Source organism: Schistocerca gregaria, chromosome 5, assembly GCF_023897955.1.
Source record: "Schistocerca gregaria isolate iqSchGreg1 chromosome 5, iqSchGreg1.2, whole genome shotgun sequence".
Classification (NCBI taxonomy): Eukaryota; Metazoa; Arthropoda; class Insecta; order Orthoptera; family Acrididae; genus Schistocerca; species Schistocerca gregaria.
The window spans coordinates 379,256,996-379,274,090 of NC_064924.1; the positions used below are offsets into that span (position 1 = coordinate 379,256,996).

Genomic DNA, 17,095 nt, shown 5'->3' on the forward strand with positions numbered 1-17,095 from the left:
CATCAACAGGTAGACCGAAGTATTACACACCTGCAACTGTAATGATGTGCAGATGATGCACCCTGTCTGATGGGAATAGATAAAGGGGTCAATCAATATTGAGGCATTGTTATTTTGTTTCAACAGCATTCTGTCATTGAATTCTTGTCAAACAGGAAAAATATGCTAGTGAAATCCATCCCAGACATCAGTGTGTATATGGAGTTGAAGTGTGCAAGTCTTTGTCACTGAGAATGAAATCACAACACAACTGGCAGTAGGGCCTAGTACAATCCACAGAATTGTTGGAAGCTTGGGTTACTACAATGTTAATATCTGTTGGATTCCCTGTTTACTGATTGCAGAGCACAAAGTTCAGAGAAGATCCATAAAACAAAATTTCTTCAGAGCTTTTGAAATTAAGGGTATGGTTTAGTGAAGTTGTGTAAGACAGTGAAGCTAATTTCATCATTATGGGCATGAAACAAAATACCAGAGTATGGTATGGTAACATTCAGACTCACCCTCACAAAAGTAAGCAAGAACAGTTTGCCGTACTGAGAGGGCTATGGCCAGCATCTTAAAGAATGTTTGCATTCTGTTTCATTTTTGAAGTTTGACAAATCATGAAAGCTGTTTGCTACATACAGACACTTTTGAAGCATAGCCATGCATTGCACAGTAAATGACACAGGAAAAAGATCATCCTGAAGCACAGTAACATGCAGTCTCACACTGCTTGTGTCACTGGGTAGAAAATTAGGACATTTGAGTAAGGAGGACTTCCCCACCCTCAATACAGTTCCAACTTGACACTATCTGACTATCATCTTTTCAGTTCTGTGAAAGAACAGCTGCGAGGATAATGCTACAAGATGCTGGAGGACATCCAAAAAGCAGTGTCTTTGAGCAGTTTGAATGGGCTTATAGCTCAAGGGCATCTTCTAACTTACAGAATGGTGAGCAAATGTGTCCAAAAAATGGAAACCTTGTAGATTAATATGACATACATGGCCTCTATAAAAATAATAAATTAGGATTTCTAATAATGGATTGCACACAACTTTCAGTATGGCACTCAAATAATTTAGATATTTATTTTGTGCTCTTATTGCAAGTTTTTTCTTACTGTCAAGCAACTGAATTACTGATTTATTAACAAAAGCACACATGTCCAGCTCTCACATGTAGAGGGAGAAATTTTGCAGTGTGTCTCACTGTTGTTATTTCTTTTTCAGATGAAAGATCCACCTTCACGTGAGACTGCCTTGGATTGTGGAGCTGGAATTGGACGGATAACTAAAAACTTACTTCTGCATCATTTCCAAAAAGTAGATTTGGTGGAACAAAATAGTATCTTTTTGAAAGAAGCAGAAACATACATTGGAAACAGTAAAAAGATTGGAACCTTCTTTAATGTTGGTGAGCTGAATTAAGAAAAAGCAAAATATTAATGAAACAATGGAAAATCTTGTTTCGATTATCAACAGTATTATGTAAAGGATAGATTGCTACTCACACTAAAGATGACGCATTGAGTTACAGATAAGCATGACAAAAACACTGTTACCTATAAGCTTTTGGCCAAAGCCTTCTTTGGGGGGGGGGGGGGGGGGGGGGGGACCGCAGACTGCACACATTCGTACAAGCAAGCGCACTATTAGCTCTAGCTGCTCCAGCCAGATTGCAACTGAAATGCATTGAATTGGAGCATCAATCAGAAGTGGTGTGGGGAAGGGGCAGGGATAGTAATTTACAAGTGGGACAAGAGGGATCAGTGCTGCCTGACAGAGCATGAAGGGACTGGAGGTAGCAGGACATGCTTACCAGGTGCAATGTCAGGAGACAGTGTGGAGGGAGAAGGGGTTGGGGAAATGGAGTCGAAAGGAGAGGAGCAGAGGAGTGGAAAAAACTGGTGGGTGCACTGGCAAAGAGCAGCACACAGTGAGGGTGAGGGGAGGCGAATTTGAGGCAGTGACAGGCCAGACGGTGCAGAAACAACTGGGTGGAGAGTATGGGGACACTAGGTTACCACAGGTTGGGACTAGAATGATTTCGAGAATGGAGAATGTGTTGTAAGGATAACTCCCATCTGAATCTGGTGGCATAGGGTTGGGATTGGGAGTGGCATAGGGATGGACTGGGATGTTGTGAAGGTTGGGTGGGTGATGAAATACTATCTTAGGAGGAGTGGGAAGGATCTCTGGAGAAAGTGAGAGCACAGATGAGGTGGAAGCAGGTGGGCAGAGGGTGTGGGGACAGTAGGTTGAGGCTGTAATGATTTTAGGAGTGGAGAATGTGTTGTAAAAATAAATCACATCGCAGGTGGCTCACATTGTGAAGCTGCCATTGAAATCAAGTATGTTATGTTCAGCTGCATGTTCTGCTACTAGTTGATCCACTTTGCCAGGTAGGACTAACAGGGGATAGTGAACATATACAGAGAAGGGCAGCACAAATGGTCACAGGTTTGTTTGACCCACGGGAGAGTGTCACCGAGATGCTGAAGGAAGTGAACTGGTTCTCTCTTGAAGATGGACATAAACTATCCCAAGAAAGTCTACTTACAGTGTTTCAAGAACCAGCTTTAAATGATGATTCTAGGAATATACTACAAGCCTCCAGTTACGGCTCACATAGGGAATGTGAGGACAAGATTATATTAATTACAGCACACACATAGGCATTTAAACAATCATTCTTCACACACTCCATGCGTGAATGGAACAGTAAGAAACATGAATGGAACGATAAGAATACCCAATAACTGGCAAAATGCCACGTATCCTGTGCCATGCACATCACAGTAGTTTCTAGAATATAGATGTAGGTGAATGAATTCCAATACTACCCACACAACACACCAGGCGAGATGTCAGGCGTTATCAACCCTTTTCACCACCTCTCTCACCAATGGAAGCTAGGTGGTTCCTACCCACATATTACTTCTTTCCAGACAATCAGTAGTACATGCACCGAATTTGGTTAAATTGTATCTAGGAGATGTGGAACATACATACATACATACATAATACACAATACACACACAAACATCCATTTATAATGGATGAGTCACATAAGACATAACACTCGTTTTATTTCATGAACGGTTCCAGATATCAAGACAAGGTTTTTCACAAGTGATAGTACACTAAGGAACATGTACTTTGGTATGTGATTAAGAGTCTTTAACTCTTGTGTTGATCGAGATATTGAAGCAAGTATGTATTTTTAAATAGAATGATATACTTTTTTTTTTAATGGTGTCCAAAAGTGCATGAAAAGATGGTTACAGTGATATAAAGCTTTTTAATGTTGAGGTTGAAACTCTTCACAAAATAATCCAAGAACTATTCTAAAATTGAAGGGCAAGTCAGCAAGAATGCATTTTGCATTGTAAACATGTTCATTCCACGCTATGTTGTCATATCAGGTCTTTTGACTCCTCACTTCTTGGCACTGTGGAAGTAGCAGGGACTTTGTTGTCTATCATCAGGTCCAAGGGCACTCATATGTTAGTTTGTAAATGGGTGGGGGGTGCTAGACCTTGAGGTATGGAGAATTTTTAATATTTTGGAAGGTGAATGGCAAAAATTCCAGTTCAGTCCTGTTACTAACCTGCATAACAGTGACTTTTAAATCATTTTCTTGAAAGAAAACCACCAAACTTCATTACATTTTGTCCTTTCCATAAGAGGTTGGGTGGGAACTCCTGCCCCCTCCTTTGCCCCCTGGGTATGGGCACCCTCCGGCAGGTCATCTCTGCTTCAACAATTCTTGCATGCAAACATTTACATCAGCAACGCGAAGTTAAGTATGCTATATTATATGGTGAATGGTGGTGCAAAACGTGTTGCCAGGGAATGTGGGATCAGCTGGAAGAATGTCATTCGCATTTTACATTGACGTAAATTCCACCTTTATCATCTGTCACTACCTATCAGACACTTGAAGAACACAATTTTGAAAGTCGCATAACATTTAGCTGCTTTACTCTACATCGCTTGGGAGATGATACTACATTTTTCTAGCATGTGCTCCTTACTGTTAAAGCGGCATTTACGAACCACGATAATTTAAATTTATGTAACATGCACTACTAACCAGCTGAAAATAAGCACTGGCTTCGTCAGGAATGATGACATCAATTGTGAAGCATAAATCTATGTACGGTGTCATAGGAAATTCCATTGTGGGACCTTAATTCATCCCAGGGATGTTAAATGGAAAAATGTATGCGCAGTTTCTTACAAACATTCTATCTGTTCTTCTAGAAGAGGTACCACTGGCTAAGAGACAGTGTATGTGGTTCGAACATGACAGCAGCCCTGCTCACCCTTCCTGTGTTGCAATGCAAATACTGAATGAAAAGTTTCCTGACCATTGGATAGGACGGAATTCCACAGTACAATGAGTGGCCAGGTCTCTTGATTTGACTACTCTTGATTTCTTTCTATGGGGATATAGAAAGGTGCAGTTTATCGTGAAGCTCCAACTACGCCAGACGATATATGCTGTCAGATCACCACAGTATGCAACAACATATCATCTGAAGTACTTTCATTTGTTCACATATCCCTCAACCAACAATTGCTATAACTTGAAGAGAAAAAAAGGGTGGAGAAGATGCTCAGACAAAGAGGGTAATGGATGACATGGACATTGATAAGGGAAAGAGGAAGGGATGGTCAAAGAAAGGGGAAGGGGGAAAAGGACAGAGAAAGGGTATAAGAAAGGATGGACAGAGGGGAGGGGAGAGGAAGAGGTAGACAGTGCAAGCAAGAGGAGATGGACAGAGATTTTTTTTGGGGATTCGGGGGGGGGGGGGGGGGGAATGGGCAGAGAGAGAGAGAGGAGGAGGAGGAGGAGGACATGGACAAAGAGAGGGTCGGAGGAGATGGATAGCAAGAGAGGGGAGGGGAGAGGACGAGGTAGACAGTGCAAGCAAGAGGAGATGGACAGAGATTTTTTTTGGGTATTGGGGGGGGGGGGAGAAATGGGCAGAGAGAGAGAGAGAGAGAGAGAGAGAGAGAGAGAGAGAGAGAGAGAGAGAGGAGGAGGAGGAGGAGGAGGAGGAGGAGGAGGAGGACATGGACAAAGAGAGGGTCGGAGGAGATGGATAGCGAGAGAGGGGTTAGGGGAAGGAAGAAATGGGCAGAGAGAGAGGGATGAAGACAAGACCAGAGAGAGGGGAGGGGGCGATGGACAACAAGAGAGGAGAAGAGGTGATGGACTTAGAGGGGGCAAAAGATAGATGTATAGAGGGGGAAGGAACAGATGGGGAGAGGGAAGGAGCAGGTGGATAGAGGGAAGGAGCAGGTGGGCAGGGGGAGGGAGTAAGTGGACAGACGGATGGTGGTGGACAGAGGGAAGAAGCAAGTGGACGGAGAGTGGGGCAGGAGGAGATGGACAGGGAATCACTTGCAGTCAATGGGAGACAAGTTGAGCATATAATTAAGTAAAGTGGAAAACTACGTTTCATTAAGGAAGGTATTTTATTGGTGCAAATCGTCTGTCATTCTAAATAAACTGTTTAGTTTGTTTAAACTCTGTTCTGTCAAGTTACAATTTTGAGTAGTATTTACAGATACGTTTGTCTGGCAGTATGTGGTGTACTTTAAAATGTATTGAGGCTTCTCCAGTAAAAGACAGGTCAGGTATTTTCATTTCCAAATCTAAGAAAGTTAATGTACTGGTTTTCTTTTTCTCTTGAATATGGCTGTTTATCACGTGTTTCATATCTCAATTAATACAAGAGTTGAGACGCTAAATCACATACTAAAATACATGCCCCTTAGTGTACTATCTTTTTTCAAAAGATTTGTTTTGATACCTGGAACCATTCACGAAACAGAAGGGGTGTCGTGTCTAACAAGACTCACCCTGCATACTTGCTAGCTGCTCCTGACCCTCTCTCCGTCCATGCCCTACTGGCCCTACCTGTACATCTGATCTGTGTCTCCGCCCCCCCCCCCCCCTTCCACAGGTTGTTGGCTGCTTCCCCCTTTTTCCATATCGTCTCCTATCTCTAAGGCCATATGCCCTCCCTCCCACCTCTCTTTGTCCACCTCCTCCTCCCTCTCTTACTGTCCCTCTCCCTGTCCATCTCAAGCCTCCCCCTCTGACCATCTCCTCTATCCCCTGTTTCTGTCCACCTCCTCCATCCACCACTCCCTGTCCATCTCCTCCTGCTCCACTCTCTGTCCAACAGCTCCTTCCCTCTGCCCGTCAGCTCCTCCCCCACTCCCCGTCCACCATCTCCTTCCGTCTGGCCACCTACTCCCTCCCCCTGTCCACCTGCTCCTTCCCTCTATCCATCTGCTCCTTCCCTCTGTCCATCTGTTTCTTTCCCCTGCGTGCATCTCTCTTCTGCCCCCTTCTTCCCCCACCCCCATCCCCTTTCTTGTTATCCATCTCCTCCTCCCCTCTTTCTGTCCATGTCCTCTTCTCTCTCTCTCTCTCTCTCTCTCTCTCTCTCTCTCTCTCTCTGCCCATTTCTTCTCCCCCCCCCCTCCCCCCAAAATAATCTCTATTCATCTCCTTCTCTTTGCTTGCATTGTTCATCCCCCCCCCCCTCTATCCATCCCCTCTTTTGCCCTTTCTCTGCCTTTTTCCCTCTTCCCCTTTCTTTGTCCATACCTTCCTCACCCCCTTATCAATGTCCATATCATCTATTACCCTCTTTGTCTGTGCACCACCTCCGTCCTTCTTTTCTCTCCAAGTTAACACTTGCACGTCAATAGGAAGTTGCTGGTTATTACACTCACATTATTTCTTTCCATATAATAAGTAATATGTCTGCCAAATTGAGTTGAAATCGATCCAGGGGTTTAGGAGCATCTTTTTCATGTGACTTTGCCCACGTACAAGTCACATATATTTAATTTGTATTTAATGTATTTCACACATATTTATACACATATCTCACCTGTATCTGTATCGAATTTTGCCCTGAAATTTTATTTTTGCACCTATTAATATTTATGATGTTGTACCTCCTGAACTATGTGTCGCAGAATGATATATTTTTGTGTGCTTTAAGCTGCATATGTGATTATTATCTGCATAATGTGTTTTCAAATAGAGTTAGTAGTAAGGAACTGATGGATAAAAATGTCATGCATGATGCAGCTGTTTACCACGCATCTCAGTATTGGACATCTCTCCTGAACTATATGTCATAAAATGATATAATTTTGCTGCTCCGTTCAATGGTGTATGGGACTTCTGTGTGCAAAATGTATGACAAATACAATTACTGGTAAAGAAGTAATAAAATGAAATGTCATGTTTGATGCAGCAGTTGTGTTGCATGAACAGTGAAAACGTAGTAAGCAATAAACATTTTTCCTTTCATCGTTTGTGTGGGTTGTCAGTGAGAAAATGTTTAGTACAGGTTTGAAGTTATGTGTAAAGTTTGTTGCGTGCCACTAAGGGCTCTCATTCTCAAGTACTGGATGAGTATAGTCTGGCTGGTTGTGTGTCACAAGCTATATTACTTTTTCACCCACGCCTGTTTATAGGTAGAGCCTTCTCCCCCCATCCTTCTGCCCATCTCCTCTTCTCCCATCTCTGTACCTATCTCCTCCTCCCCCTATCTCACTGCCTAACTCCTCCTCCCCCCATCTCTCTGCCCATATCCTCCGCTGCCCTCTCTCTCAATCTCCTCCTCCACCATCTCTCTCTGTTCACCTCCCCCCCCCCCCCCCCCCCTCGCTTTCTTTCCATTTCATCCTGACCTCATATTTCTTTCTTCTCCTCCTACTGCTTCCTCTCCCTCTTATCCATCTACGCCAGTCCTCCTGTCCCTACCTGCCTCCTCCTCCTCCTTGTCCTCCTCCTCTCTCTCTCTATAGTCATCTCCTCCTGCTCCCTTTTCCAAATTTTAAAGAAAGGCAGATTGTGTAGGAAAGATCACCCATTATGGCATATATTGCACTTTTTGTATCTTTCTTTGTTTGCACCCTTCATTTCTTGCAAAGGTACTGTGCCCAAAATCCAGCATGCTAGCCATTCTGTGGTGGGGGGTGGGTCAGGGAGCGTTGGTCATCAAGTACCTGCATGGTGGTAGCCCCCCTGACGATGTTTGAATCGCGCTGTTGGTGCCCGACCTGGACACCGCTGTGCAAGCCAAGGAGTATGTGCCCATCGTGGCTGGGCCACACAGACTCCAGCCAATGGTATACTGGCAAGGTAATGTTTGTGTCACTGGGTGGCACCTGTTCGGAGCCTCCATTCAAAGTGAGTGATACTATCACAGAAAATTAGCACATGAAACAAATTAAACTGTCTTCCACTGGTGGTCACACAGTCCCAGCAGTCTCTTCTGAAGGTAAGACTTATTGTAATGTGGAGAGGTATGACCCCAAAATGTTTGCTTCCCTGGCAACACCATGGGAGGCGCATAGGACTCAGAGACAGGGAGGGGTGGGGGAAGTACTCTCCCTAATACTTACCACTGTTCTTCATTGACCACTTCGAGCACACTTTTGGGGAAGTAGTAGCAATTTCAAAAATGAAAAGTGGCTCTGTTTCGATTAAAACAGATGTCCCTGCGCAGTCACGGGTGCTGCTGACCTGTGACAAGATGGGCGACATCCCTGTAATTGTATTCCCCATAACAGTCTTCATATATTATGGGAGTCATCTTCCACCACAGTCTCCTTTTACAGACTAATAATACAAAATCAAATAGGGGTAATGCAGGAGTAGTTTAATAATGAATTAAAAAAATAGGAGCACGAATAAGCTACTATGAACAGCATAGTGAACGCATTATTGTAGCAAAGATAGACACAAAGCACCCACCTGCCACAATAGTACAAGTTTATGTGCCAACTGGCTCCGCAGATGATGAAGAGATTGAAGAAATGTATGATGAGATAAAATAAATTATTCAGATAGTTAAGGGAGGTGAAAAGTCAATAGTCATGGGGGACTGGAATTCGATGGTACGAAAAGGAAAAGTTGTAGGTGAATATGGAATGGGGCTAAGGAATGAAAGAGGAAGCCACCTGGTAGAATTTTGCACATACCATAACTTTATCATAGCTAACACTTAGTTTAAAAATAATGAAAGAAGTTGTATATGTGGAAGAGGCATGGAGACACTGGAAGGTTTCAGATAGGTTATATAATGGTAAGACAGAGATTTAGGAACCAGGTTTCAAATTGTAAGACATTTCCAGGGGCCGATGTGGACTCTGACCACAATTTATTGGTTGCGAACTGTAGACTAAAACTGAAGACACTGCAAAAAGAAATTCAGACAAATGGGACCTGGGTAAACTGAAAGAACCAGAGGTTGTAGTGAGTTTCAGAGAGAGCGTTAGGGACCAACTGACAAATACAGGAGAAAGAAATACAGTCGAAGAAGAATGGGTTGCTTTGAGAGATGGAATAGTGAAGGCAGCAGAGGCTCAAGTATGTAAAAAGATGAGGGCTAGTAGAAATACTTGGATAACAGAAGAGATATTGAATTTTATTGATGAAAAGAGAAAATATAAAAGAGCAGTAAATGAAGCAGGCAAAAAGAAATACAGACGTCTTAAAACTGAGATCGACAGGAAGTGCAAAATGGCTAAGCAAGGATGGCAATAGGACAAATGTAACGAATAAGATAGATATTGCGCAGAGAAAAATTAAAGACACCTTTGGAGAGAAAAGAACCACTTGTATGAATATCAAGAACTCAGATGGAAAAAGAGTTCTAAGCAAAGAAGGGAAGGTAGAAAGGTGGAAGGAAAACACAAGGTGGTCCATTGATAGTGACGGGGCCAAATATCTCACGAAATAACCATCAAATGAAGAAACTAGAAAGAACGAAACTCGTCTAGCTCGAAGGGAGAAACCAGATGGCGCTGGGGTTGGCCCGCTAGATGGCGCTGCCATAGGTCAAATGGATACCAACTGCATTTTTTTAAATAGGAACCCCCATTTTTTATTGCATATTTATATAGTACGTAAAGAAATATGAATGTTGTAGTTTGACCACTTTTATCGCTTTGTGATAGATGGCGCTGTAATAGTCACAAACATATAAGTACATGGGATCACGTAACATTCCGTCAGTGCGGACGGTATTTGCTTTGTGATACATTACCCGTGTTAAAATGGACCGTTTACCAATTGCAGAAAAGGTCGATATCGTGTTGATGTATGGCTATTGTGATCAAAATGCCCAACGGGCGTGTGCTATGTATGCTGCTCAGTACCCTGGACGACATCATCCAAGTGTCTGGACCGTTCGCTGGATAGTTATTTAAGGAAACAGGAAGTGTTCAGCCACATGTGAAACGTCAACCACGACCTGCAACAAATGATGATGCCCAAGCAGGTGTTTTAGCCAATGTTGTGGCTAATCCGCACATCAGTAGCAAACAAGCTGCGCGAGAATTGGGAATCTCAAAAACGTCGGTGTTGAGAATGCTGCATTAACATCAATTGCACCTGTACCATATTTATATGCACCAGGAACTACATGGTGACAACTTTGAACATCGTGTACAATTCTGGTACTGGGCACAAGAGAAATTACGGGACAATGACAGAGTTTTTGCACGCGTTCTTTTTAGCAATGAAGCATCTCTCACCAACAGCGGTAACATAAACCGGCATAATATGCACTACTGATTAATGGAAAATCCACATTGGCTGTGACAAGTGCGCCCTAACCGCCGTCTGCTTCATGTCTGCTGTGCAGCGAGCTACCTTAATTTTAAGTATTAACTATATTTTTCTTACTTGTCAATTCTTCTTCCGTGTGTTTTTTGCTTTTAGGAAGCTTTAATTGTCGAGTGCTGTTAATAGTGTTCCATAGATTTCGTGTTTGTTTTGAATACAGTCAGAGAGAGTCCCTTTAGTCAGCCATATTGCCAGTAGTGTCAGTGTCGCCCTAACCGCCGTCTGCTGTGCAGCGAGCTACCTTAATTTAAGTATTAACTATATTTTTCTTACTTGTCACTTCTTCTTCCGTGTGTTTTTGCTTTTAGGAAGCTTTAATTGTCGAGTGCTATTAATAGTGTTCCATAGATTTCGTGTTTGTTTTGAATACAGTCAGAGAGAGTCCCTTTAGTCAGTCATAGTGCCAGTAGTGTCAGTGTTTGTTTTGAATACAGGTCAGGGAAAGGTAGTGCTATTTTCATTTTTTTCTACAAGAAGTGGTTAGCAATCACAGTTTAGTCAATAATCAGCCGCCTTTAGTGAATTAGCAGTCTAGTTAAAAGTTGATTAAGTCTCTTCAGTAAATTGATTCCTTAGGATGGATAGGATGTGTGACTGCTGTGTACGGACGCTGGAGGAGCTGGCCACTCTTCGCGAACAGCTGAGCGTGTTGATGGCCGCGGTCAGCCGTCTTCAGGCTGCTGCCTCGGAGTGTAGTGGCAGTGGGGGGTCTGGTGCGTCACAAGGTACACCCCAGGTGTTACATGCTTCACCCACTGTCCCTGCTGTTGAGACATCTTCGCGGGTACCGGGCGCGGTTGGGCCACCCTCTCCTCAAGGGGAGTGGCGGGTTCAGCGGCGTTCACGGCGCACGAGGCGGAGGGTCAATGTGGAGGCTGGCCGTGTGGTGTCGCCCGCTCTGCCTGTGAGTGGACATGTGGCTGCTCCTTCAGCAAGGTCCGAGCAGGCACACTGGGGGAGGGGTTTATTAGTTATTGGGAGCTCCAACGTTAGGCGGGTGATGGAGCCCCTTAGGGAAATAGCGGAAAGGTCGGGAAAGAAGGCCAGTGTTCACTCTGTCTGCTTGCCGGGACGTCTCATCCGAGATGTGGAGGAGGCCCTACCGGCGGCGATAGAGAGCACTGGGTGCACCCGACTGCAAATTGTTGCTCATGTCGGCACCAATGACTCCTGCCGTCTGGGTTCAGAGGTCATCCTCAGTTCGTACAGGCGGTTGGCGGAGTTGGTGAAGGCGGAAAGCCTCGCTCACGGGGTGGAATCAAAGCTAACTATTTGTAGTATCGTTCCCAGAACCGATCGCGGTCCTCTGGTTTGAAGCAGAGTGGAAGGCTTAAACCAGAGGCTCAGACGCTTCTGCAGAGAGCTTGGGTGCAAATTTCTCGACCTCCGCTATCGGGTGGAGAAATGTAGGATCCCCATGAATAGGTCAGGCATGCACTACACGCCGGAAGCGGCTACGAGGGTAGCGGAGTACGTGTGGAGTGCACATGGGGTTTTTTTAGGTTAGAGAAATCCCTCCCTACGCCCGACAAGACGCCTCCTGAGACGTGGCAAGGCAGGAGTAGGCAAAATGCAACAGGGAATAACAATATTAATGTGCTAATAGTAAACTGCAGGAGCGTCTATAGAAAGGTCCCAGAACTGCTCTCATTAATAAACGGTCACAACGCCCATATAGTACTAGGGACAGAAAGTTGGCTGAAACCACATGTAAACAGTAATGAAATCCTAAACTCAGATTGGAAGGTATACCGCAGAGACAGGCTGGACAGTGAAGGGGGAGGCGTGTTTATAGCGATAAGAAGTGCAATAGTATCGAAGGAAATTGACGGAGATTCGAATTGTGAAATGATTTGGGTGAAGGTCACGGTTAAAGCAGGCTCAGACATGGTAATTGGATGTCTCTATAGGCCCCCGGGCTCAGCAGCTGTTGTGGCTCAGCACCTGAAGAATAATTTGGAAAATATTTCGTGTAGATTTCCCCACCATGTTATAGTTCTGGGTGGAGATTTTAATTTGCCGGATATAGACTGGGAGACTCAAACGTTCATAACGGGTGGCAGGGACAAAGAATCCAGTGAAATATTTTTAAGTGCTTTATCTGAAAACTACCTTGAGCAGTTAAACAGAGAACCGACTCGTGGCGATAACATATTAGACCTTCTGGTGACAAACAGACCCGAACTATTTGAATCAGTTAATGCAGAACATGGAATCAGTGATCATAAAGCGGTTACTGCATCGATGATTTCAGCCGTAAATAGAAATGTTAAAAAAGATAGGAAGATTTTTCTGTTTAGAAAAGTGACAAAAAGCAGATTTCAGAGTGCTTGATGGCTCAACACAAAAATTTGTCTCAAGTACAGATAGTGTTAAGGATCAGTGGACAAAGTTCAAAACCATCGTACAATATGCGTTAGTTGAGTATGTGCCAAGCAAGATCGTAAGAGATGGAAAAGAGCGACCGTGGTACAACAACCGAGTTAGAAAACTGCTGCGGAAGCAAAGGGAACTTCACAGCAAACATAAACATAGCCAAAGCCTTGCACACAAACAAAAATTACGCGAAGCGAAATGTAGTGTGAGGAGGGCTATTCGAGACGCGTTCAATGAATTCGAAAGTAATGTTCTATGTACTGACTTGGCAGAATCCTAAGAAATTTTGGTCCTATGTCAAAGCGGTAGGTGGATCAAAACAAAATGTCCAGACACTCTGTGACCAAAATGGTACTGACACAGAGGATGACAGACTAAAGGCCGAAATACTAAATGTCTTCTTCCAAAGCTGTTTCACAGAGGAAGACTGCACTGTGCTTCCTTCTCTAGATTGTCGCACAGTTGACAAAATGGTAGATATCGAAATAGACGACAGAGGGATAGAGAAACAATTAAAATCGCTCAAAAGAGGAAAGGCCGGTAGTCCTGATGGGATACCAGTTCGATTTTACACAGAGTACGCGAAGGAACTTGCCCCCTTCTTGCAGCGGTGTACCGTAGGTATCTAGAAGAGCGAAGCGTTCCAAGGGATTGGAAAAGGGCACAGGTCATCCCCGTTTTCAAGAAGGGACGTCGAACAGATGTGCAGAACTATAGACCTATATCTCTAACGTGGATCAGTTGTATAATTTTGGAACATGTATTATGTTCGTGTAAATGTCTTTTCTGGAGACTAGAAATGTACTCTGTAGGAATCACCATGGGTTTCGAAAAAGATGGTCATGTGAAACCCAGCTCGCGCTATTCGTCCACGAGACTCAGAGGGCCTTAGACACGGGTTCACAGGTAGATGCCGTGTTTCTTGACTTCCGCAAGGCGTTTGACACAGTTCCCCACAGTCGTTTAATGAACAAAGTAAGAGCATACGGACTATCAGATCAATTGTGTGATTGGATTGAGGAGTTCCTAGATAACAGAATGCAGCATGTTATTCTCAATGGAGAGAAGTCTTCCGAAGTAAGAGTGATTTCAGGTGTGCCACAGGGGAGTGTCATAGGACCGTTGCTATTCACAATATACATAAATGACCTGGTGGATGACATTGGAAGTTCACTGAGGCTTTTTGCAGATGATGCTGTGGTGTATCGAGAGGTTGCAGCAATGGAAAATTGTACTGAAATGCGGGAGGATCTGCAGCGAATTGACGCTTGGTGCACGGAATGGCAATTGAATCTCAATGTAGACAAGTGTAACGTGATGCGAACACATAGAAAGATAGGTCCCTTATCATTTAGCTACAAAATAGCAGGTCAGCAACTGGAAGCAGTTAATTCCACAAATTATCTGGGAGTACGCATTAGGAGTGATTTAAAATGGAATGATCACATAAAGTTGATCGTCGGTAAAGCAGATGCCAGACTGAGATTCATTGGAAGAATCCTAAGGAAATGCAATCCTACAATAGAGGAAGTAGGTTACAGTACGCTTGTTCGCCCACTTCTTGAATACTGCTCAGCAGTGTGGGATCCGCACCAGATAGGGTTGATAGAAGAGATAGAGAAGATCCAACGGAGAGCAGCGCGCTTCGTTACAGGATCATTTAGTAATCGCAAAAGCGTTACGGAGATGATAGATAAACTCCAGTGGAAGACTCTGCAGGAGAGACGCTCAGTAGCTCGGTACGGGCTTTTGTTAAAGCTCCGAGAACATACCTTCACCGATGAGTCAAGCAGTATATTGCTCCCTCCTACATATATCTCGCGAAGAGACCATGAGGATAAAATCAGAGAGATTGTAGCCCACACAGAAGCATACTGACAATCCTTCTTTCCACGTACAATACAAGACTGGAATAGAAGGGAGAACCGATAGAGGTACTCGGGGTACCCTCCGCCACACACCGTCAGGTGGCTTGCGGAGTATGGATGTAGATGTAGACAAGTGGAACATCAGCGACCTTGGCAGGTTAATGTATGGTGCGGCATTATTGGAGGAAGGGTAATTGGCCCCCATTTTATCTATGGCAATGTAAATGGTCCAATGTGTGCTGATTTCCTATGTAATATTCTACTGATGTTACTACAAGATGTTTCACTGCATGACAGAGTGGCGATGTACTTCCAACATGATGGATGTCTGGCACATAGCTCGCGTGCGGTTGAAGTGGTATTGAATAGCATATTTCATAACAGGTGTTTTGGTCGTCGAAGCACCGTACCATGGCCCGCATGTTCACCAGATCTGACATCCCCGAATTTCTTTCTGTGGGGAAAGTTGAATGATATTTGCTATCGTGATCCGCCGACAATGCCTGACTACATGCGTCAGCATATTTTCATTGCATGTGCGAACATTACGGAAGGCGAACTCCTCACTGTTGAGAGGAATGTCGTTACACATATTGCCAAATGCATTGAGGGTGACGGACATCATTTTGAGCATTTATTGCATTAATGTGGTATTTACAGGTAATGATGCTGTAACAGCATGCGTTCTCAGAAATGATAAGTTCACAAAGGTACATGTATCATATTGGAATAACCGAAATAAAATTTTCAAACATACCTACTTTCTGTATTTTAATTTAAAAAACCTTCCTGTTATGAACTGTTCGTCTAAAATTGTGAGCCATATGTTTGTGACTATTACAGTGCCATCTATCACAAAGCGAAAAAAGTGGTCCAAGTAAAAAATTCATATTTCTTTACGTATTACACAAATATGTGATAAAAAATGGAGCTTCCTATTTTTTAAAAAAATGCAGTTGATATCTGTTTGACCTATGGCAGTGCCAACTAGCGGGCCAAACATAGTGCCATCTGGTTTCCCCCTTCAAGCTAGACAAGTTTTGTTCTTTGTAGTTTTTTTGTTTGCTGCTTATTTCGTGAGATATTTGGCCTGGTCAGGATCAGTGGACCAACCTGTATAGAGTGTGTGTATTGAGGGCGATATTATGGGATTGGAAGAGAACGTAAATGAAGATGAAGTGGGAGATATGATAATGTGTTAAGAATTTGACAGAGCCCTGAAAGACCTCAAGACCGCAGGAGTAGACAACATTTCATTAGAACTACTGATAGCTTTGGGAGATCCAGCCATCACAAAAAACTCTTCCATCTGGTGAGCAAGATGTATGAGACATGAGTAAAGAAGAATATAATAATTCCAGTCCCAAAGAAAGCAGGTGTTAACAGGTGTGAAAATTACCAAACTAACAGTTTAATAAGTCACGGCTGCAAAATCTAACATGAATTCTTTACAGACGAATGGAAAAACTGGTAGAAGCGAACCTCAGGGAGGATCAGTTAGGATTCTGTAGAAATGTTGGAACATATGAGGCAATACTGATCCTATGACTTATCTTAGAAGTTAGATTAAGGAAAGGCAAATCTATGCTTCTAGCATTTGTAGACTCAGAGAAAGGTTTTGACAATGTTACCTGGAATACTATCTTAATAATTCTGAATGTGGCAGGGGTAAAATAGAGGTAGCAAAAGGCTATTTACAATTTGTACAGAAACCAGACAGCAGTTACAAGAGTCAAGGGTCACGAAAGAGAAGCAGTGGTTGAGAAGTGAGTAAGACAGGGTTGTAGCCTATCGCCAGTGTTGTTCAGTCTGTATATTGTACAAGCAGTAAAGGAAACAAAAGAAAAATTTGGAGTAGGAATTAAAATCCATGGAGAAGAAATAAAAACTGTGAGGCTTGCCAATGACATTGTAATTTCGTCAGAGACAGCAAAGAACCTGGTAGAGCAGCTAATGGAATGGACAGTGTATTGAAAGGAGGATATAAGATGAACATCAACAAAAGCAAAATGAGGATAATGAAATGTAGTCGAATTAAATCAGGTAATGCTGAGTGAATTAGATTAGGAAATGAGACACTTAAAGTAGTAGAAGCAAAATAACATGTAGCCTGACTGTGGCAAGGAATGTATTCTTGAAGGAGAGAAATTTGTTAACAATGAGTATAGATTTAAGAGTCAGGAAGTCTT

The 17,095-nt window shown here is 43.3% G+C and overlaps 1 protein-coding gene across 1 annotated transcript in view; it reads left to right on the forward strand.

Moving 5' to 3' along the window:
- Positions 1 to 17,095, forward strand: part of LOC126272045 (N-terminal Xaa-Pro-Lys N-methyltransferase 1-like) — a 78,861-nt gene that overhangs the window by 38,354 nt on the left and 23,412 nt on the right. Inside the window, exon 3 of the mRNA XM_049974559.1 lies at positions 1,218 to 1,401. Coding sequence (XP_049830516.1) covers positions 1,218 to 1,401 — 184 coding nt within the window. The remainder of the gene's footprint in view (positions 1 to 1,217; positions 1,402 to 17,095) is intronic.